General features: G+C 37.2%; 1 protein-coding gene across 1 annotated transcript in view; it reads left to right on the top strand.

Annotated features, from left to right (window-relative positions):
* The window catches only part of CngA (Cyclic nucleotide-gated ion channel subunit A), a 415,321-nt gene that overhangs the window by 351,429 nt on the left and 39,152 nt on the right, over nucleotides 1-24,740 (top strand). The window contains exon 7 of the mRNA XM_081727288.1: nucleotides 16,042-16,889. Coding sequence (XP_081583414.1) covers nucleotides 16,042-16,889 — 848 coding nt within the window. The remainder of the gene's footprint in view (nucleotides 1-16,041; nucleotides 16,890-24,740) is intronic.

Here is a 24,740-nt window from a genome sequence, read left to right as displayed (position 1 = left end):
TCTCCTGTGAAATATCGTTTGTCATTTTCGCTTTTACGTACTAGTGTGAAACAATGATTTCACTCAATCTGTCCATGTCACGTGATATTTATTAAACATATTGGTCTACTTGACCTTTACAATTCTAGGGAAGATGTTTCTTGTTGCAAAACACAAAAACTTTCCTTTCCATATCGTAATGGTCCACCACGGTCGCATTGAAATGTAAATGAAAGGAATTTTATTTTATGTTAAGCCCTTTTAAAATATTGGAACGTATTTCGTGCTTTTTAATTGCACGTGTATTTCTCGAGATATTTAGTTTATTATCAATTCCCAGGTAGCGTACGATGATACTCATTTTTATGTGATTACAGCGCCATCTATTAGAATAACGAAAAAGTGCTTCAAGTAAAAGTTGCTTAGCTTTGATCGCAGAATCAGAATCTGCATTAAAAATTGGGGAGGGGGTTGTTTGAAATTTTCAAGTTGGCCACTGGGGCCCTATGATGGGACCCCTGGGGACACTTGTTGTTTACAGAATTTTATAGGTCTCTGACATGGATACATTCTTACGCAACTAGATTTGTCACATTTTTGTCATTTCGGAGATATTTCAGGTCACAAAGTTAGGTGAGACACCCTGTATATATATTGTAATGTACTATGTGATTGTGTTTACAAACATTTTACACGTGTTTTTGTTTATAAACAACAACCAGGTGTGCGTTACAAAAAATACTACACTTTACGTTAGACTACGGCAAGTTACAAACAACATAAACTTCGGCAACACCTACGATCACATGACGATGAGGGAATAGCAACACCACCGCCTCCTAGAGCGCCTATATAAGAAAAAAGTCCAGAAACAGTCACCAGTCTGCAATTGGTTAAACCCCCTTTCTCATCCCAATTGGTTAAAGCCTTGTGGAAAACTTTACTTCTCTTTCTGCTTGCAGTAACGCAGCAAAAAAAAATCCTAATCACAACCTGGCATAGCCTGCAGTAGAGCCTTGTCTGGAATCTAACCCCTCTCTGTTTGAAGTAGAGCAGCGAGTGACTTACATCTCCTCACACAGTTCACTATTCAGGGATCCGTCTCAAGACCGTGTGGTCGAAGAAACGCTATACCTACCTTATATTTAAAAATTTAGTTATTGTACTATGCTTATACAAGAATTTTAGGAACGATCCAAAAAAATGCATCAAAAGATTGCGATCTTGGCTAATAATTAGTGTTTGATTAGGGGCCACAAAATTTTGGAACAGCCCCTAAATCAAGTTTTCGTATTTTTTACGGAACAAGCACTTCAAACTTACTAAATTGTTAGTTTTGGTTTGGCTATACTATATGTAGTTCCCAAAATATGGGGCGTACAAGAAAATGTTTGATTGAGTTAACTTTAGATTAGGCGCGTGGGTGACAGGTATTCCCCAGTAATTTTTGTTTCAAACTGGCAACACTCTGTTGTTGATGTTGGGTGCCTTTCAGTAGCTGAACGTTAATTGTTGGTGTTTGATGTGGCGGCAGTAATACACTTCTGTTTCCCGTCTACTGTTTGTAAGAAATAAATTATCTCTGCAGCAGCGTGTTTGGGTGACAATTGTTAACCGTGTGCCTATATGCGTAACAAATAAAATATCAAAACGCCGGAAAAGAGAGAGACGACAAAAGATAAAAATGTTGTTCTGCAATGACCTGAGGAGGAAGAGGAAGAGTCGGAGGTGTGTTCTGATGACAGTGATTATGAAATTGATCACATGAGTTCAAGTGACACCCAGTACTGAAACGGAACAAGATGGCCCATGGTAATATTTTTTGATCTAAATATATGTGCAATTAATGCACTTTAAATTCTGTAATTTGACACCAGTTCACCTTAATTGTCACGAAGGATTTTTTAAAAGTACATCGACTGGGAAATGATTAAATCTTAGATACAACGCCGACTCTCTATTCCCCAAGTTCCAGTTGGAATTAGGAAGAGCCGACTTCGATTCTTACTTGGTTTTGAGGAAGAGGCAATGGTCGATCTAGAAAAGTCATCAGGCTCCAGAGAAAGTTGCTATGCCTGCGGAAGAGGAAGAGACAAAACTGCAAAGAAGTGGTGCTTGAAATATAAGTGATGGGTGTGTGGAGAATATCTCAAAGACATTTATATAACATGCTTGCAATCAGTCTAGTAGTCATAAAAAAAGACAGTTGTATTCCGTAGAAGACTATGTACAACCAAAATTATAAACTGTAATTAACATTTTGTCAAACAAATAAAAGAATCGTCATTTAAAGATGATTTTACTTATTCTAGACAGACACCTGTCACCCACGCGCCTAATTGTGCAACACAAATGTACGCGCCTAACGCAGGCTTAAATATATTGAATTTTTTTTTTTTGGATCAGGGCCCCCAAATTCAGTTTTCGTATTTTCTGGAGAATAAGCACATTATACCGAGTAAATTGATAGTTTTGGTTTGGCTACACTATTTGTAATTCTCGAAATATGGGGCGTACAAGAAAATGTATGATTGAATGAAATATATTGAATATTTTGGATCAGGAGCCACAAATTTTTGAACGGCCCCCCAAACTGAGTTTTCGTATTTTCTACGAAATAAATATATCATACTATATTAGATGATAGTTTTAGTTTGGCTATACTATCTGTAGTTCTCGAGATATAAGGCCTACAAGAAAATTTTTGCCTAAAATATATTGGATCTTTTGATCCAAAAATACTATTTATAGTAAATTTTATGATAAAAACTAGTTATAAAAAACAATTCCAAACTATAATTTGCCCTACTAAAGATCTATGTATCTACCTCTATGCAGGGACAATGTTACATTATATATCCTGTTTCTCTAGTTTACTTTCTTTCAAGACAGAGGAGACAGACGATATTCTTTTATCTATAAACGGCTGCAAATATTGCAGAAACTAAGGTTTCGTTTGAGTAATGAAGTGAGGAAAATTGTTCCTTTGTAAACCAACAAAACAAGACTGCTTCTTTTCCAATTCATTTAGTTCCCAAAGGAGGGTCAAATAATCAGGAAAACAAAAGAAACAAATGAAGATTGCATTTGAAGGATGAAACGAGGGAATAAGAACATCTGAAGATGCTTTTTTTTCTCATAACAAAAGAAATGCGCTTTTATTTTATTACTGAGAGAGAGAGAAAAAAAACTTACAAATATTGTCTTTCCTGTTATTACAAGTAGACCGTGATTTCTAGTCTAAAAACCAACGCTTCTAGAATAATTAATAACTGCACTTTGGTTAATTACAACTTCCATTTCTCTACTGGAAAGGCTACTCAGTAAAGGATTTCAAACATACCGTAGAAACATAATAAACTACTTCTAGTTATTACAAGGTAGCAGAGAAAAAGAATATGTAGCACCCACTCATTACACAGAGTATTAAGTGTAAGGCCGTATTGACAGGAATTGTGAGGAAACAAGAGATCCCTGAAATCTTCAAGTTTAGACTAGACAAAGTAATTACTTTAAGGTATACGAGGTGTAATGATAAAATACGGTGAATAATTTTATTAGAAACAAACTAATAAACTTACATGGAATTTGATTTAACCTCCTTCAAAGTACTGTCCTTGACTAGCAATGTACTTATCCCAACGTTGAATCCATGACTGGAAGCATTTCTGGAAGGCTTCTTTTGGAAGGGCGTTCAGCTGCTCTGTCGTGGTCCTCTGAATGTCAGGAATGATGTCAAAACGTTTTCCTTTAAGCACGGTTTCAATTTTTGGGAAGAGACAGAAATTGCATAGTGCTATACCTGGAGAGAAGAGCGAACGTAAAGAGACAGGAATATTTTTTTCGGCCAAAAACTTGCGGATCAAAAGCAAGGTGTGGCACGGCGCTTTTTCGTGGTGAAGAAGGAAGCCATTTGCCCATTTCATAAGCGGTTAAAATGCTTTCCACGGACCCATACGAGATGTTTAGTTCTTCGGAAAGCTGTCGAATAGTCATTAATTTGTTTGAACAAATCATTTGTGAAAATTTTAGCACGTTTCCGTCTGTTTTTGACTTCGAAGAACGCACAGTGGGGCGAAAACGCAAAAAGCTGGCCAAAATATGATAACTATATTTAGATTGAATGAAATTTAGTATTAAGCGGTTATTGAGGTTGCTGATTACGATTCTGCAAATAACGTTGAAAAAAACAAAATGGCAGATCCAAAATGGCGGAATAAAATTTGCAAAAGTCGAAAAAGTAGTAGAAATATTCTCAAAATTGGAGATAAAGGGGTTATTGGGGTTGCTGATTACGATTCTGCAACTAAAGTTGAAAAAAACAAAATGGCGGATCCAAAGTGGCGGAAAAACAAGAATGTCAACATACTTCGTAATTTTCACAATGTATCTTTAACAACATTCATTTTTTTCACATATTTTGATGAACAATTACTTGTTACTTACGTTCTTATTTATTAGAAATGTATTATTACTTAAATGACACAAATTATTGGTATTTGATTCGGTTATGATAACTGCAACGGCTTGTCACTGTAACATTAATGAGCAATAATTAACATCAACACGCTTCGTAATTGGCAAGTTTTGGCAGCTACTTTTTTGTCGAGAGCATTAATTAATTTTCAGGCTACCATTCTACAAAATATGAACGTGGTGCACGAGGGTGCACATAATGTTTTCAACGCTTTAAGTTAATAAAATATATAAACGATGTGAAAATTTTGCCTGACTTGCGATTCAAATTATAAATTATTACATCATTATTATTAATTTTTCATTTCATACACTTATTCTACTTACCAGTACGATATACGAAAACTTTACAATTTAAAAACTATGAACGCGTTCGAAAGTTACAACCATTTAACCTCTTCCTGCATGCTATGTGTTCCAGCGTTGAAAAAAAATCGACATGTTGTATTCAGACTAATATTTAGACGTATAAGTCGGAAAAACTATCAATTTTGCTCTCTCAGGGTTCCATTGGGTCCCAGGGACCTGGCATCAGTTGTTGCCAGCATGCAATTGAGGAATATTTGATTTGGCATCAACCGATGCCAGTACCCTGAGACAAACTGATAAATAATTTGCAATCTTCTTCGATGATGACGACGATGATGTGGTGATCTTCCTAAAGGCACATTATATCCGAAGGTACCTGAGCAAGGTGAGTCCATAGTGGTTTGCCATTCCTTCCATGGGGTGAAAGTGATGACATCCTCAGAATTGACTCTCATAAATTATAAAATATTTACATTAGTAAAAGTACATTTAATAAAGGTATTGCAATTTTAAACAGCTTGCTACATAAAAGTTGACAAATAACATAATCTGTGTATATAAAAAGTTATTTCACTAAAAAGGCACACAAGGCCACTGCAAAATGTTCATGAATAGAATGTTTTTGTTTCTTCCATTGTCTCGCTTGAAAGTTCTTCACATAAACATTTACTAGCTATATTCTTTCACATTTCTGAACTAATGACCAATACATACGTCTGTCTGGATATTTTATATATGTCATCATTATATTAATCCCTAAGAATGTTTTTAGTTCATCAGAGTGATCTTGAATGAATGTTTACCTTGTTGCAAAGCATACCGTTGGGTTTCTGTCATAATGTGTTCCATCAATGTCTCAGGGAACAACTGTACAAAGTAATCATATGGGTCGTTTCCGTGAATATTGATATTACGCTGTCCGCTGAAAGGAGGGGCATTATTTGTGTATTCATTGTCTTTACCAGCAAACCAAATCAAAGAACGTTTTAAAGAATTAGTAGGCACTCTCACACTAAAAATTGAATTATCTTGTGATGTGGGGCGTGAATTCTCATCAGAGCTACTTAGGGATGTCGCCGAAGGCACCTGATTTTCAGGAGCATTTACTATCGTAATTTGTGATTGATCGCTTTGAGAAGCACTCACTTCAGGGACATTAGGACCGCTGTCATCTTCACATGTTTCAGCAAAATCTTCCTCAAAAGAAGCATGACGCTGATTGTTGGGCGGAAATTCATCTTCATCACTACTGCAGAAGCTGGCCTCAGAGTCTGATGAGACTTCTGAACACAGAAGACTGGCAATTTCTTCCTGCCTCAATCCTTGAGCCATAGAGAGGCTGTAAAAATAATAAATATTCAAGTACAAGTAGGTAAACATATGATCATTGTAGCTACTAACAAATGTATAGCAATTTCAGTAGCGGATCTAGAAGCTCATAACTACGAGGTCTTGCAGATGCTCTCAGAATGTGACCCATCATCACCTATATGCTACTACAAGATTTCAAAATTATGGTTATTATAAGTTTTTTAACCTCATTTAATTTTGTAGCCCAAAAATCAGGGGAGGCCTAGAACCCCCGGTCCCGGGCAAGATCCGCCACTGAGCATTTTAATTCTAAAACTTGTGTAGAATGAACCTGCCAAAAATAAATAGTCTGTTTGAGAAGGAAGTAGATATCTGACCCTGACCCTCCCATACCCGTAATTGGCTTTAGGTTACGAAATTTAGGTTGATTTGTTTTAGAAATAATCAAACATAATTATTTATATTATTAGGAATATTAGTTGATAATATATTGACCTTTGTACTTGGAAAGTATTAAATATTATATAGGTGCACTACACGAGGGTCAGTAATCTACAATCTTGACTTTTATTGCTTGAAATATCTGCTATTGTCTAATTTTGCAAGTGCTACGGCAAGGATTCGTGCAAGACAATTTCAATATCAGAGAAAATTCTATGTACAATTAAATCTAAAACTACGCACAGTTTACTAATAAAGTTTAGGTTTTGCTGGTACGAAGCCCCAAAACACTCCCTCGTTTCCGTACTCTCCTCAGTCTCACGTTTCTACGTGTTTATTGTAGAGAAATGCCGTCAGCACATAAGAAGGTAGCATTTTATTGTGATTTATTGACAACCCCCGTGTTACAAGTTCAGACTACGACACTGAAAAAACGTTTTATGTGGCTCTGCTATTGTTTCAAATATCTATTGTTACACAATGTAGGCAATAAATAATATTTAGATACTATTTTATATTTCAAAGCGGTTATCAAGTATATGCGACTTATCAGAACCGTATCTGCACAGAGGGATCATTTGATGCCATCACTTCATTGGCTCATAATTTTCGAAAGGAACGACATATTACAATACACACATAATAATATGAAAAAAGGGATACCATTGTCTCAGAATATGATTTTTACTTACCTCCAGTTCCGACTCTTCCTGATGAAAAACACAATACAAAACGGAGCGACACCATAGTGGCAAAACAAGCAGTTCTCTGAAGCGCGCCAAAATTTTCTACTGGTTGTAGTTGCTCCAGCCATCTAGTAGCGCGTCAAAATATCATCCGGGCAACAAGCGTTGCCAACGAGCAGCAATAGATACTACTTCAATGCAATAAAGTACATTTTTTCCCGCCGAAAGATGTGGCATCAATTGACGCCAAATGCTTAAACGGACGCCCACAATTCTTCTATTGTTCTCTACGCATTTGATCTGCTGAAGGGTCTACTTAAGAGTGGCTCAGGTAGTCGGAATAAAGTAAAAACCCTATTCTATTTACGGATTTGGGCTCTTCTAACATCACTCTAGCCAACTACATAAGAAAATTTCTATATTACTAACTTTCGTTTTTTTACTTTTGGCCAGCTTTTTGCGTTTTCGTCCCACTGTGGAACGTCTCGATCACTGCTCGGTTTCAACCGACTCAGTGCCGCTTTTGAATCAATCACTCATACCACTTGTAAACAGTCTACAATACCACCACTTCGCCGCCATACACTGATCTTGACATTTCGTAAACTTCTTTGACACTTTTTTGCAGCTTAGAACAAAGCTTAATATTGGAGCGTGACAGAGACTCTTAACACGCCCTCACCCAACTGGACTCGTTCAAACTCGACACTGACTGTACCAAAGGTTTAAGAGGCCTCATCCCGGCGAAATTAAAATTACCGCTAATTTTACAGTAATTGTGTGATATCTTCAAATAGATAAAAGATAATTGTAATGTGGAACAAAAGCGCCTTAGACAATATTATTTTGCGTAAGTTACCGTAATCACAAGTCACCTAGTGGCTTTAAGTTTTCAGCAGTTTATAAACGCGAAAATAAATGACGATTTTCAAAATGGCTCGAAATCGAAAGCAGATAAGTTAGTCGTGATAACGGTATCTAATGTAAAATGATATTGTCTAGGGCGCTCTTGTTCCACATTTCGATTATCTTTTATCTATTTGAAGATATCACACAATTACTGTAAAATTAACGGTATTTTTATTTCGCCGGGATGAGGCCTCTTAAGCTACCGAGCTTACTAGTTGAAATGAATACAACACCGATAGATGGCACTGTGCATTGTGCAATTTCGGAAACGAAATTAGGCACCGTCTGCCGGAAGTTGGTGACGGGATCTTTACAATTGCGGTACCGATCGCGTTTTCTTTCATCAAGACAGGTTGATTAATCTTCAAGTTGAACGTGTGCATTAACAAGATATACCCCACTCCCAGAAACTAAATTAAGTATTGTGTACCGGAAGTATATGACTGGAACTTACCAATTCTGGTACCGATCACTTTGAACACCAACACGAATTGATTTATTTGTAGGTTTCCTGAGTGTAATACTTAGAAATACCTCAACTTCACAAACTAAATTATTACCTTCGTTACCACTGAGTTGTTTAAAAGTAAGTGCTGAGAAATGTAGAGTATACCTTTACATAGTGATCTTTTTAGGACTTTGTTTCGGGGATATGCACAACATTTGGAAGCAGGGGGGAGGGAGTGCCTACCTGAGTTTAAGAATTAGATATATTTTAATCGATTGCCTTCTAATATACCAGGGAAAAAAACGTGAAACTCGTATGTCGGTGGAGGATTTTACCCCCCCCCCCCAGGCAAATCTGAAATGACGCTCCTGGGAACACACGTTGAATATGTGTAATCTCATTTCAACTTATCTAATTTCATTTTAGAAAATAATGGAAATATGCAGTTTTATCTGTGTACGTTTATACCTGAAAGAAAAGTTGAAGCTGAAATATACTGATTGCAGTTTTAATGGCAAGAGTTGCAGGTTGGTGAATCTTATGTGATATGATACAAAAATTTAGCAGCGAGTCTAACCTTTCATTCTATTCATAGAAGAAAAAGGAAACATCCTCTTGGCCTACCTAATTTCCTGGGCTACTTATTCCCCCCCCCCCCCTCTTGATTTTCTTTAAAGTTGGTGTGGAACACCAGTTTCACTTATTAGCTCTTCTTAGTTTCGGTATTACTGACGAAGGCAAACTTGAATCACAACTAACAACGATCGAAAGTATGATAGGAGAAACGAAAGAAAGTATCAACTAAGAAAAAGAAACGGAAGAGTAGAATGGACGAAAGAAAACAAAAGAACGCAGTTCTTACCTGGAATGAAATTTGACAAATACAGTATTATTTCTGAACAAAGAGCATAAGAAAAGGGAAACTCAATGAAATTCTTAGAAAGAGTAAGAAGGACTATTGTTGTACGTGGAATGTAAAAAAGTAACAAATTAATTTTTGGGGGCGGCTTGAGCCCAATAGCCCCCTAAATACGCCACTGCGCTTAAATCTTTAAGATGTAGCGTCTTTAAACTTTTCAGCAGGGTCTTAATTACATTTGTGTGGATGACTGTAGTATTGGAAAGCCTTGCAGTCTTCAGAGATAATTTTATCTTTGACCCGCTGGAGCCAAATCAGGCGTATATGATAGGTATTTGAACACTGCAACGTTTCCTTTGGCAAAAAGAAACCTGAACCATTCCAGCGACATGCAATTATCTATTTTTATGTCATGAAATGATGCACGACAAGTGTATAGCTGTACTATGGAGCTTGAACGACAGAAGTGTTATCAAGGCATCATGGTAACTTCATCATACACAAATTATTATGAATTTCTGTACCATACTCAACTTTCAATTCTACTTGATGAAATTAAGCCTCGTAAAATTCTGTAATTGAATACCTTTGGTGATTTGTTTAATAAGAAATATTTTCTTAACAAGTTTAAAAAAATATTTAAATTGATTCTAAAGTCAAATAAGTAGAGGTGATTTGTGAGGAAAGTCACATGGGTAAATCTAAAAGTGTTATTTCTTCATTCTAAGAGAAGAGAATTTATCTAATGTCCTAATAAAGTATACTAGACTTAATACATTAGTTAAGTTTTCTTCCATTAATTTGAAGCGATGAAGCATTTTTTTTCAATGTGACTTATCTCTCGAATTGTCACTGCAAATAAGTTACAACATTTTCTATTATTACGACTGTAAAAGATCTCCCATGTACTAGCTTATACGAGAGTTACTTTGTCTACACTGCTTGATTAACTTGATTCCATTAAAAAAAATGACATATTAATGAATCACCCTGTATATAAATGGAACTTTAATGTAGCGAGGAACTTCATTTGACAGTTATGAAGCGATGCCCACTTCTTGTGTCAGTTAAAGGTAACCGGGGATTAAAAGCTGCTCAGACTCCAATAAACTAGGATCGAAGCTTTATTGAGCCATGCTTCTGTCTGTTTACATGGACAGAGTTAACAAATTGCGCTCCACGCTGCTCTGTTCCAACAACGATTTCTCATGAAGCAGAAAGGCCGCTGCCAACGCCCCCTGGTGAGAGCGGTGGGAGTTTTGTAGCAGACGTGTGATATGAAGGAAACCAATAAGCTCAGTCTTGCAAGTTACCAACATTATCGCCTGGGGGCGCATTTGTTCCTGCTGTACAAAGCGACTCCTTTTTTTTAATGGGAGAAAGAAAAAAAACTGTACTGGAAACTTTTTTAAAAATTTATTTTAGCCCTAGCAACAGAAATCTTCAATAGTTTTGTTTTTGAATCGATGAAATCTCTTGGTCAAACTTCGTAAGTTAGATTGCTAAAGAAAAAAGTCTATAAAAATAACAGTAATACTTTTAAAAGCACTTTTGAAAAAGAACGCGCTCTGTCTTCTCTTAAGATAACAATGTGTTAAAGAGAAATATCTTTCCTGCTGCTAACTTTATTTACGAGGGGCGTTCAATAAGTTGTCTGCCTAGATAGGAAGGGAAGGCTACTGCATGGAACCCTGCTGCGCAATTTTGATGTCAGTCGGAGCAACGGAGAAACCGTAAGTAGAGTGTATGTGTTAACGCCGTGTAGCGAATGTTTGTGTGACACCGCGAACCAATGGATTTGCAGAGGTTGAATCAGCGCTCTGTTATCAACTTTCTCACTAAAGAAGGAAAGGGACTAAAGGAGATCCACGAGCGACTGATGAAAGTATAGCAGGATGCCGCATCGTCAGAATTTTCGTCGCACAACGAGATCCTACGGGCTGTTTCCCAGTGGTTTCCAGGCCATGGCCAAGAAAATATTTTTTTTCTCTGGAATTTGTTCGTTGCCCACAAAGTAGCGAAGGTGCATAGACCTCCATGGGGACTACATAAAATATAGTGATGACCAGGTGAGGCTATCTACATTCCTTCCGGTCTAGGTAGATATCTTTTTAGACGCCTCTCGTACTATGCATTCGTAATACTAATTGTTATAATAATCTGCCGTGAGAAACATGCTACTTACTTTGAGCTGAGAAGTTCCCATGATTCCTTCCTTCCCTCTCTGCTAATACACTTCTAGTCATTAAAATTTACAAGACTAGGTAAGGTACATTCAATCGAGGTGATATTTGGAAAATATGTAGAGAATTGGAAACAACTGAAATGCTAAACGTGCAGTTTCACAATGCATTACGTATGCTGACCACGCTTCTTGGTTACAAGAACCGAAGGAAGTATAGAGAACTTCTATTAAGTAGTGTGTGTTAAAATATGCCTCATCGATAAATATAGGAGCCTTATGGACAACTTCCTTCTTTGATCGCGGAAGAACTGTGGCATATCAGGTTTCCAAGCTAGTCTTCTGAAAAATTTATGTCTGTGGATTCTTCAGGACCTCCAAGCGAGTTTCGGAAGAGGGCAACCAAAGAAAGAATGGAAGTTGAATGGAATGCAGGAGCAGTGGGCTGCATACGGAACTGCTGGCTCAAGAAAAGATTAATATACAAACAGGCGTCTGTGCAGTAGGAAGTATCGTTCATGGCGGTCTAAATGATATGAATAGCAGAAATTAATCCTGCTGCAGCCTGCATCACTACTATAATGATCAGATCCGTGTTAGACAATACCGAGCCGACAGATTATTTTGCAAAGCCGGGCCGTTATCGGTGATTATGATACGGAGTGCCATTGATTTCTTACTTCTGCTAACACGTATTAACGAAAGGTTCAGCAGCACTATGGTGTTGGAGCCGGTTGTGTTCTCACTTTTATATTCCCGAATGGACTATTGTCTAATTTGCTAACACTTCACCCTGAGTGATACAATTTAGAAGCCAACACTGTGACTCGCAACGTCCCAAAATTTTTTGGTGAATACTATATTCTTTTGCTTCTTTGACCCGGGCTTTCACCTGATCTGTTTTTTATTGAACATCCTTTGCCTATTATTGCACTTTAGGGAACTTTTACGGATACACAAGAAGAATTTGGCAGCGTATCCGGTGGCTTAGTTTGTGACACCCCAAGAGGACATCTCCGCTCTATGCAGCTATTGATCTCCATCCTGGGTCAACGCAGGATTTCTGCAGTCTCATGTCGCACAGAGAGAAAAGTTTAATCATATTATTCTTACGCTGTAATATGTCTGTACCGTATACCAAATATGACGTTTTCATACCAAAGCTGTCTCCTACTGTTTTAATTTTATTGGCAGACAGTGTATTTTAATTTTAGCATAAGTAGTGAAATATTGTCTTTGTAAGTGGCCATCAATTAGGATATTCCTCCCTTCACATCTTTCTCAAAATACAATATGCTCTCAAATTTCTAACCAGCCATTTCAAGTCAGAATTTTTGACCAACTAATCTCTTTCTCTCTCTCTCTCTCTCTCTCTCTCTATATATATATATATATATATATTATGTGATCAAAAGTATTAGGACACCCCCAAAAACATACGTTTTTCATATTCGGTGCATTGTGCTGCCACCTACTGCCAGGTACTCATTATTAGCGATCTCAGTAGTCATTAGTCATCGTGAGAAAGCAGAATGGGGCGCTCTGCGGAACTCACGGACTTCCAACGTGGTCAGGTGATTGGGTGTCACTTGTGTCAGAAGTATGTACGCGAGATTTCCACACTCCTAAACATCCCTAGGTCCACTGTATCTGATGTGATAATGAAGTGGAAACGTGAAGGGACACGTATAGTACAAAAACGTACAGGCAGACTTCGTCTGTTGACTGACAGAGATCACCGACAGTTGAAGAGGGTCGTGAAGTGTAATAGGCAGACATCTATCCAGACCATCACACAGGAATTCCAAACTGCATCAGAATCCACTCCAAGTACTATGATAGTTAGGTGTGAGGGGAGAAAACTTGGATTTCATGGTCGAGCGGCTGCTCATAAGCCACACATCACGCAGGTAAATGCCAAACGATGCCTTGCTTGGTGTAAGAAGCGTAAACATTGGACGATTGAAGAGTGGAGAAACGTTGTGTGGAGTGACGAATCACGGTACACAATGTGGCGATCCGATAGCAGGGTGTGGGTATGGCGAATGCCCGGTGAACGTCATCTGTCAGCGTGTATAGTGCCAACAGTAAAATTCCGAGGTGGTGGTGTTATGGTGTGGTCGTGATTTTCTTGCAGGGGGCTTGCACTCCTTGTTGTTTTGCGTGGCACTCTCACAGCGCAGGCCTACATTGAAGTTTTAAGCATATTCTCGCTTCCCACTGTTGAAGAGCAATTCGAGGATGGCGATTGCATCTTTCAACACGATCGAGCACCTGTTCATACTGCACGGCCTGTGGCGGAGTGGTTACACGACCATAACATCCCTGTAATGGTCTGGCCTGCACAGAGTCCTGACTTGCATCCTATACAACACCTTTGGGATGTTTTGGAACGCCGACTTCGTGCCAGGCCTCACCGACCTACATCGATACCTCTCTTCAGTTCAGCACTCCGTGAAAATGGGCTCCTATTCCCCAAGAAACCTTCCAGCACCTGATTGAAAGTATGCCTGCGAGAGTGGAAGCTGTCATAAAGGCTAAGGGTGGGCCAACACCATATTGAATTCCAGCAGTAGCGATGGAGGGCGCCACGAACTTGTAAGTCATTTTCAGCCAGGTCTGCTGTTACTTTTGATCACATAATATATATATATACTGTATATTAGAATATTTTCGTAATGATTACTTGGTATAATAATGAAACTAACGTTAGTTAAATTAAATATGAGGGCTACTTGTTCTCAACCTCCATTAAACCGAAGAGAACCATGTGTGACGCTGACACAAAAATCAGTCAAATATGTTCATTGGAGGTTGCATGTATATCTTCCGTATCAAAAGTCAGACTCTGGGTTCAATCATTGTGGACTAGTAAGCGTGGAACCGCATCCCGTGCAATCGAAGCGCCCGTGCCAAGTGTGAACTACAGTATGTAATTCGATATCGCCAAGCGGCTGCTAATTTCCCTGAAATTCCAAGATCAGATAATTCAGAAACCATATTTCACCCCTTTCACAAACCACATGATTCATGCGTTCATCAAAGTCGTCGTCTTCCACCACAGATATCCACCAATGACTTGTCTTGGCATGTAGATCGGTAAATGTTTCTTTAAGACCTTTGTAGCGCTTGTGCACACAGCAGTCATTTCTAAAGTTCCTGCCTGGAAAAATCGGTATTGTGTAGTTCACACTTGCCGAGCCCTTCGGTTCCACTCGGATATGGTTTCACGCTCACTTCTCCACAATGATTGAACATTCGATACGGTTTCATGCTTACTACTCTACAATGATTGAACACTCGGTGCGGTTTCACGCCCACTTCTCCACAATGATTGAACATTCGATACGGTTTCATGCTTACTACTCTACAATGATTGAACACTCGGTGCGGTTTCATGCTTACTACTCTACAATGATTGAACACTCGGTGCGGTTTCACGCTCACTTCTCCACAATGATTGAACATTCGATACGGTTTCATGCTTACTACTCTACAATGATTAACACTCGGTGCGATTTCACGCTCACTTCTCCATAATGATTGAACATTCGATACGGTTTCATGCTTATTACTCTACAATGATTGAACACTCGGTGCGGTTTCACGCTCACTTCTCCACAATGATTGAACATTCGATACGGTTTCATGCTTACTACTCTACAATGATTGAACACTCGGTGCGGTTTCACGCCCACTTCTCCACAATGATTGAACATTCGATACGGTTTCATGCTTACTACTCTACAATGCTTGAACACTCGGTGCGGTTTCATGCTCACTATTCCACAATGATTGAACACCAGAGTCTGTCTTTTAATATGGAGGATGTGAATGAACAAACTTGATTAATTTTCGTTTCTCCATCTCATGTAGTTCTTCTCTGAAGGCTTAACGGAGGTGTAAGAAAGACGGTCCTCGTAAAGGAACACGACATAAAGGTGAAAAATACAGTGTGGCCAAAAAGTAGCTGTACAGTCCCGTACTGATCAACTCATTGTTTATTATGCCATTTCTTATTGTTATTCATCAGGTAGACTTATTTTCTTTATTATTTGTTCTTAATGTCTTTTTACTTATATCTTAACCTCGGAACAGCCGAAGCAAATAAAGCTATAAGCTAGAATGTTATACTAGATCAATGCACGGGTGTATACCTACTTTTGGGCCACCCTGTATATTAATTTGTTTGAAAATGGTTGTAGTAGACATGAGATGTTTAAATAATATTTCATGACCAAGGTTCAGTTTCTTATCTCCAATGTTATTTTCTATCCTAATTTCTCGCATAATGTGTCTTCATTACTCTTCCATTCTAGCTAATCTTCCCCATTCTTCCCTATACTTATGCTTATCTTAAAAGTAAATTAATTTAATTTATAATACTACGTTTTTCTTTTGTAAAGTATGATGCTGACTTCAGTTTTTTCTCTCTTGATAGGTTACCTGGAGCAAGGTTTGATGGTACGAGACTCGCTAAAGCTCCGCCAGAACTACTTTCGGTCAAGTGCTTGCAAGTCGGACATCCTGAGTATCCTTCCGACCGACCTGGCGTATTTAGCTCTTCCTTCGCAGTGCCACGTCAAAGTCCCTTGTCCCGTCATCGTCCGTCTCAATCGACTTATTCGCGTTCCCCGAATGTTGGAATTCTTTGAGAAAACCGAGACTCGAACCAACTTTCCTAACGCCTTCCGCATTTGCAAAGTAGTTCTCTATATACTTATCATCATCCATTGGAATGCGTGTCTATATTTTGCTATCAGTTACGCTATTGGTTTTGGTACTGATGCATGGGTCTACAATAACAGTGGTGGCAGAAACTCTACTTTATCTCGTCAATATATTTACAGTTTCTATTGGTCAACGTTGACGCTAACAACAATTGGTGAGACGCCACAGCCTGAGAACGACGCTGAGTATCTCTTCGTGGTGGTCGATTTCCTAGTGGGTGTCCTTATCTTCGCTACCATTGTTGGTAATATCGGGAGTATGATTACCAACATGAACGCTGCCAGAGTGGACTTTCAGAACCGGATGGATGGAATTAAACAGTATATGGCCTTCCGCAAAGTGTCCAAAGAGTTGGAGACACGTGTTATCAAGTGGTTTGATTATCTCTGGTCTAACAAGCAGTCACTGGACGAAGAACAGATAATGTCCACGCTACCAGACAAGTTGAAGGCTGAAATTGCTATTCATGTGCATATGGACACTCTAAAACAAGTGAGAATATTTCAGGATTGCGAACCTGGACTTCTTGTTGAACTGGTTCTGAAGTTAAAATTGCAGGTATGCTTTATTTCTTTTAAAAGACTCTTTATTACTATAAGAAGTAGTAGTTAGAATGTAAGAAACGTCAAACTGGAAAAACGAGTTTTATTCTAGATTTTTTTTCCTGTCTGTAGCTAAAGCTATTTACTGACGAACATAACCCTGCTTGACCAGTAAAATCCAGAGAATTTTATAAAGAGAAGGCAAGGCAAAACCCTTGCTGCTCTGGTCTACCGGTACTACTCAGATTACCAAAGTCAAACAGTGTGTAATTTTGCAATGGAGCCAGGGATGTCCTGACCACACATTTCCAACTCAAAATTGCCAATTAATCGATTTGAGCTCTTCGTGCCGGAATTTTTTAGTAGGAAAAGAAAATAAATGCAGGCAAAATTTGGTTTTCCATTTGGCGTGTGCTTTCTCCTTGAAACTACCGGATTTACATGGATAAACAACAGATATTCCTTGTTAATCAATTGATATTCGTTGTAAATATACAGAGTAGTGCGTAAAGGGTACAGGCTCAAATTTATACGAATTCTAAACTCACGTATAATGGAAATGCTATTCTAATAGCTTCTACACATTTGTTTTGTTGACCCGCGCACATATATCCCTCTTGACACAAATAAGTTAAGGGGTACAAACAGAAATATTTTTTCAGAAACTAAAATTAGTTCAGTAAATATTTTCTAGTGTCTTTATTTTCTTAGCACTGATTATGTATAAATTTATAATATTTCTGCAAACTTATATGAAATAAATAATATGCCTAGACACTTGTAAGCCATAAATAATATTAAAATATACAAGGAAGTGTGGTAAACAAAGACCGCGTGCATGGGTTCTCCCTTCTCTTCATTTAGCATCACCATCTTCTTTAGCCTCGGAACATAACGTGTGACGTTCAACTAGAACAAGTAAGTTTATCACAAATTATCGTGGGTCCTCCAGTTCACACTGAGAAAAAAAAAACGTATGTAACGTACGTAAAATCGTATGTTACATTTGTAAATCCTGTAGTTTTTGGACTTAACGTACAGCAAACGCATAACTGAAAAAGTATATTTTATAAGTACTTTCCGTACGAACGAAATAATTATATATAGGCGGTCAGAATCCCACATACAGATGGACGTATGCAACATATAGCTCATGTATATAACATAAGTCTATGTATATATAATAAATAAATAGATGTTAGACATCCTGCAGCGGCTTGATGTAACATCTAAGCAGAAAAAGTTTGTAGCATATTGATAACGTATGTATGCTCCGTACTGATTTCAGTAGTAAACATAAGGATTCCGTATATTTGTACAATATACCGGTGTCCGGATAACGGATTTTTCTCAGTGTATAAGCGGATCTCTTTCTCTCTTTCTTTCTTTCTATTTATTTATTTATTTATTTATTTATTTATTTATTTACTCCATCGTTCCCACAACAGCATTGGCTGTCATTATAACCACTCTCCTTCCTACCAGCTGTTGGATGACTTGACAGGAAAGAGAAATGCTTACCGCATAAAAGAAATAGCAAATGATGTGAGGCTAGAACAAATATTACTTAAGACAAGCAGACGTTAATGCTATGCCACGGATTAAACTCACTTCTAAAGTTAAACGTATAAAAATGTAATTTGTTAATTAAATGTATTGTGAGCATGCGCGCCGACTACGTGGGTGCTCCGGGACTGCGGCACCCACACAAATAATCTTGTAGGTCCGGCACACCTACAAGATTTTTAATTTGGACCCTGGTTTGAACCCGTTTCTCTTGCGTATAAACCAGCCATGTTACTGACTGAGCTAGGCAACCCCAACATGTCCTTATTGTACCGGCATATTTTATTTATCATAGCACAGCCCTTTATGACAGTGTTCATAAAAGATTTTAACTAAAAATAATTCAATCAAATATTGAGATTTCCCTGAAAATATTTAGGCCGACATGTCCTGCCACTGATATGCACCCACATAAATTTTGGGAAGTCGGAGCCGTTGATTGTGAGTTATCGTTCTTAACGCAGAGACAAATAAGTTACAAACATTAATACAACATAAATAATAGTAACCTATAATATATATATATATATATATATATATATATATATATATATATATATATATATATATATATATATATATATATATATATATATATATATATATATATATCAACCATGCAGTTCTACTTATTTTCCTTTTTTGTTTATAACGTGAAATGGCTTTAATTTTCACTTATCTTTAATGTACTTACTTGTATGTCGTGCTTTACTGAATGTCACTAACACTCCCGAAACTTGGGGGTGCGGACTGTATAAACACTAGGGGATGGAAGAGGTATCTGCTATCTTACCTCTTGCTGACTCACTCCATATGAACTCTGGTAATTCTTTTCTTCATAAACTTACAGTTCCACAGGCTAAATGTAGTAAATATCCACATTAATGAGCTCTCGATTAGTACTTCTGACGAATTTGCCTATTGCAGGATTTCTCAACTTGGGTGTCGCGAAGATAAGCGGAAGAGATAAATGCAATTAAAATCTAATACCGGAAAATATTTTTAAATATTACAATATTTTGAATTTTGCTCTGATAGGCATATTTTTATTTTTATACATACTGCTAAGAACAACATTTAAAAAAAGGTCTACTAAACATTTTCAAGAGGTGCAGAGTTGTTTAAAAATCAATTTAAATGAAATAGGTACGATATGAAACTAATAAGAACTGCATATTGAAATACCAGAAAAAATACAAATGCAACAAAACCTGCATATTTAAATACAATTTTAAAAATTGAAAGCTAATAACATATCTGAGCATGCTGTGATTTCACTAGCGCAGCAATCTCCGGTTCAATCTTCATGAAGCACATTATCAAGTCACTTAAAATATTCAGTAATTTTTTTAACAACTGTACAGGTTTTTTAAACCAAAATTAGAAATCACTATTATTTTTTTATCATATGATCCAAAATTAAGGGAGTTATGAAGGTTTAAAAATGTCAAATGGCCGTCATTTCCAAGCAATACAAGTATGACGGATCGGATTCTATATTTGTAAAATGAATGAACTTAGCAAATTTGATTTTAATCCATTCACTTTTAGAGAAGTTACTGTATCCACTATATACAAGAAATGGATTCTACTATTATACAAATAGATGGATATCGTGAGATCTCCGCAATAGGATATTAGAAATCCACACAAGCGTATTACAAACCAGAAATTATAAGGGGATAGTTGGCAAGAGGATGTGATAAAATGGAGGTCGTGATAGGAATTAGCTTGAGAACCACTGATCTACTACGACGCACTGATCGTAATCACTGGTGATAACTTTACTACAACTATTGTACTGAACAACTTCGTTACGGGCAAAGCGTTTTCTCAGTTGTAAACTTTGCACTGGCTAAGCAAACACTTTGCTTGACTTTCACAGTAGCTTTTTAGTTTCCGCGGGAGCATGTACAGTATCAATACGTGGAAACCCAATAAAAAAAAAAGTTTAGATACGCAGAGATCATCGAAAACTGCTTGCCCCTTGGTAATCAATGCAGCTGTACGACGCCTAAAATGTAAGCAACCCTTTATACATCGACGTTTTATAATCAGGAGCTTTCATAAGATTTATTGTTTCTTCGCATTTTCTAATAACTGTAGCACATCAATATACGTATAAATATTTATCCTTTTAAGAATCCACCGCAATAACCTAAGAATACATTTGATACTGAATACTTCAAAACTTTGCTATTTCCATTCATTTTTTTTCTTTTGAAACATATCTAGCAACCACGGCCTAGAACTGAATGGTATTCACCGGGTTATGGCTTATGCTGATGTAAATTTAATAGAGGATAATAGGAGAACAATAGAAAAAAATACAGAGGTCTTATAATACGCTTACAGGAACATGGGTTTACAAGTAAATGCAGAGAAAACTAAACACATGGAAGTTCGTTTGGATTGTAATACAGAAAATAATGGATAAATTAAAATATCAAATAATACTTTCGATAAAGTGAATACTTTCAAATATCTAGGATCAATATTAACAGACCAAGTTCATACTCACGAAGAAATTAAATGTCGACTAAAAACAGAGAATTTGTGTCATTATTCAGTTTAAAATGTCTGTCTTCTCAAATCCTGTCGAGGAATTTGAAGCTTAAAATATATAAAAGGATAATCATGCCTGTTGTATTCTATTGTCGCTTACTCTGAGGAAAGAACGTAGACTGAAAGTATTTGAGAATAACATTCTGAGAGGAATATTCGAACCCAAGAAGGATGGGAATGGTGAATGGCGGAAACTTCATGATGAGGAACTACATAATTTATACCGTTTACCAAATATTGTTAGGGTCATCAAATCTAGTAGGCTCAGGAGGGCAGGTCATGTCATCGCTTATATGACGTAGAGACGTAAGCGCAAAATTTTCAAAAATTGAGATATTTCAACTGGGGAGTCCTCAAACCTTACTCCATCATCTGACGAAGTGGCGTAATTCTATCTCTAATAGTTTTTTCTCCAGTAAGAAATGTTCAACTGACGTAGGTCCTAAACGACACTCTTGTATTGCTTAATATTTTACGTAGAGACGTAAGTGCCATTGCTATCGCTCACGTTTTTCCATCATTTAAAATGTGTAACATAATTGGTAGTTACGTTTTCTGGTAATATATAATAAATGCTACTGAAACTGAGTTTTATTCAGTGACAATGCAGCTTTTATTCGATATCATTTGATGGTTACTACTAATATCTTTGTAAAGTCGACTTTGTTTAGAACAATCAGCGATTATAGTTTCACTATTATAGACAAAAAATCCGAGAACACTTGCAGTCAGATAAAGCATTAACACATTCGAGAATTAACCACGTATTGTTCTTCTTTACTGGTTACTGGACAATAACGATGGATGTATTAGTGAGGTGAAGAGATGCCTCTTTGAATGTAGTGTCATCCAAAGATATTGAAACTATTGATAACAATACATTATGCAAAGGAGTTAAAATATATTGTCTGCCAGGGAAAAGATATTTACTATGGAACTGTGAGTGAAACAATATTCAGCACAGGATCCTGTATCAGAACCATCCGAATCAGAATCTATAGATGTCCCTTGCTGTGTTTTAAAGAAAACCACACCAGCGGGCGTACTGAAAGAAGACAAGAACTCCGAAGGTAAGAACGAAAGCGAGTCAGTGGGGAGGTGAAAATAAGAACGAAAGTATGGTTGAAACTCAATATTCAGTACGTTATTCTGCATCAGAACAATCCGAGTCAGAATCTATAGATGTCCTTCTCTTTGTTTTGAAGAAAATAGTACCAATGAACATACTGAAAGAAGATAAGAACTTCTGAAGATAATGAAAATAACAGTCATTGTGAAGACGATAATAAGAACGAACGTGACGACTATTCTGATGATGAAGAGGAAAGTGTTCAATTACATGATAGTGATGATTCTGATCATGACCCACTATACATACAGGAATGTGAATACTTAAACTGTAAAGTGAATATTCCAATATTTGCCCTCTGTAAATTTCGACATCCTTGGCACATATTGAAGGCTTCTTTATCCCATGCCCATTGGAACCTTTACTAAGCTGGGTTCCATACCACAAATACTCAATGAAAGTTGAATATTTTAAAGACTATAAGAGTACTTCGAGTGGTGTACGTATTAAATCTGTGAGAGAATTTGATTCTGACAATAAAATAGATTTGACGGTGGTCTGGGAGGTAATGCTGACCATAGAGGACTTAGCACGGATTTTCATAAAACGAGTCACCTCAGTTAACACTATGAGAAGCTATCGCTAAAAAGGAATACTTTGGGTGCATTGAAACACACATTGCCACAACTTAAGGTATCTCCCCCCCCCCCACAAATATCTGTCGGGAAATTCAAGGATTTGATGCACCTGTGCTCAGGACCAACATCTGTCACCCGTGACAAGTATTGTCAAAAATTTTATCAAGACCTTTGTAACATGAAGCTGCCCGTAATAAGAATAGCTCCACTGTTACCGGTCAGGAATGCACAACATTCCCCACATTTAATTCAGTTAAAAGAAATACGGATAGTTTAACCTTCAATAAACAAGCGTATTCTATTAATATGCAATTATTTGTAACTAAATAAGGACAATCCAGGATAAAGGAAAAAGTTTCAAAAAAATCCTTTATAAAATATCCGAACTTGATAGGAACAATTTAACATTATCTGTATCGACTGAAAACAACATCTAAATAGAATCAACTACAATATGAATATTAGCCCTATATATATGTTTCAACAAAGACAGAGTCAATCAATTTATCCTGTTACAATTTGACTAACAATTTAAGCTCGCCTTACATATCAATGTCTTCACCATATATAATGAGTATTAATCTCTTTGATATAATATATATAATACGTAACTCACCAGATATTATACAATAATTTTTCACTATACGCTCTAGGCAGCCACTAAATATATATAACACTTATAGAAACTATAAACTTTTTTTTTCTTGACCGGTTATATTCTTGTTAGCAACTGACCTTTTTCCAACTTCAAAAATTTACGAACGCAATAATTTCGAAACTCGCCACCCATGGCGCTACCTTCCATAACTCTAGCGGCCAAGATTTTTACTAATACAAGATCACTAATCAAACCTATTCTTCCAAATTGAAGCATAAATTATAAAATTAAATATCTCAGTACACCTTTCACTCTGATCAATATTTCAGCATTTTTTTATTTACAATTTTTCAAAACTATTAATAAAATTTGTAATACACTTACAGGAAACTGTCATAGCTGAATTTGTACTTTGATCACATAGTCAAAACGTGTTATTTGTAGTTGTGTTAGCAATATCAATTTTATTGTACATCATTTCTTAAGTTCCATTGTATCGGCAATTTGTATGAGTACCTAATAAATAAATAAATAAACTCAAAACTTTATAAAAATCAACGTTAAAATAAGAAACTTTATTCTTGTATTAATAGATCTCGGGGAGGCCAGTAGCTTAGCATCCTCACTGTTTTGAGAGCGTGGTACGGGTTCAGTTCCCGCCAGAGTCTATTGAATAGAGTGGTTAGCCCACTTCACCAAAATCTGTATGTCCCATCCCTACAAGCTCATCAGTTCGTTTAGGATGGAAAAAGCAATTCAGTCATTCATTCATGTATTAATAAAGTTACAAGTAATTAAGGCGTAAGTGCCAAATGCATTAGATTGTACAGGGTTTGTCCGGAAAGTAATAGGACTGATTTTATTCCGCCATGACTGTACTTCGGAGCGTGGATCCGGTAGAGGACGTTCCTAGCTAACGAACGAGCGGCTGGTCAGTTGTCTCCGAGTACACGGAGAGTCAGAACAGGCTTTCTCGCGCGACGTGTTTCTGTGCGTGGTGCAAGCCGAAAATGCAGCGTTCGTTAGAGCAGAGGTACGCGATTAAATTCTGTGTTAAACTCGGTAAATCTGCGACAGAGACGTTTGATATGATCAAGCAGGCTTACCCAGATTATGCTTTAGCAAGAAGTAGTGTGTTTCGGTGGCACAAGGCCTTTTCGGAGGGCCGGGAAGAGGTCGCCGATGAAGACCGTGCTGGAAGACCTTCGACTTCGACAAACACCGACAATGTGACTTGTGTGCGCGAGAACTCAGACCATCGACTAAGTATTCGTTTAATTGCCCAGATGTTAAATTTACCAAAAACTGTGGTTCATGAAATTGTGACGGAGCATTTGAACATGCGCAAGGTGTGCGCGAATATTGTCCCGAAAGTGCTCACTGACGACCAGAAATTGCGGCGAGTGGAATTGTGCCAAGAAAATTTGAACA

This window comes from Thermobia domestica, chromosome 10, assembly GCF_964235325.1.
Source record: "Thermobia domestica chromosome 10, izTheDome1.hap1.1, whole genome shotgun sequence".
NCBI lineage: Eukaryota > Metazoa > Arthropoda > Insecta > Zygentoma > Lepismatidae > Thermobia > Thermobia domestica.
This window is presented reverse-complemented; position numbering and strand designations above follow the sequence as displayed.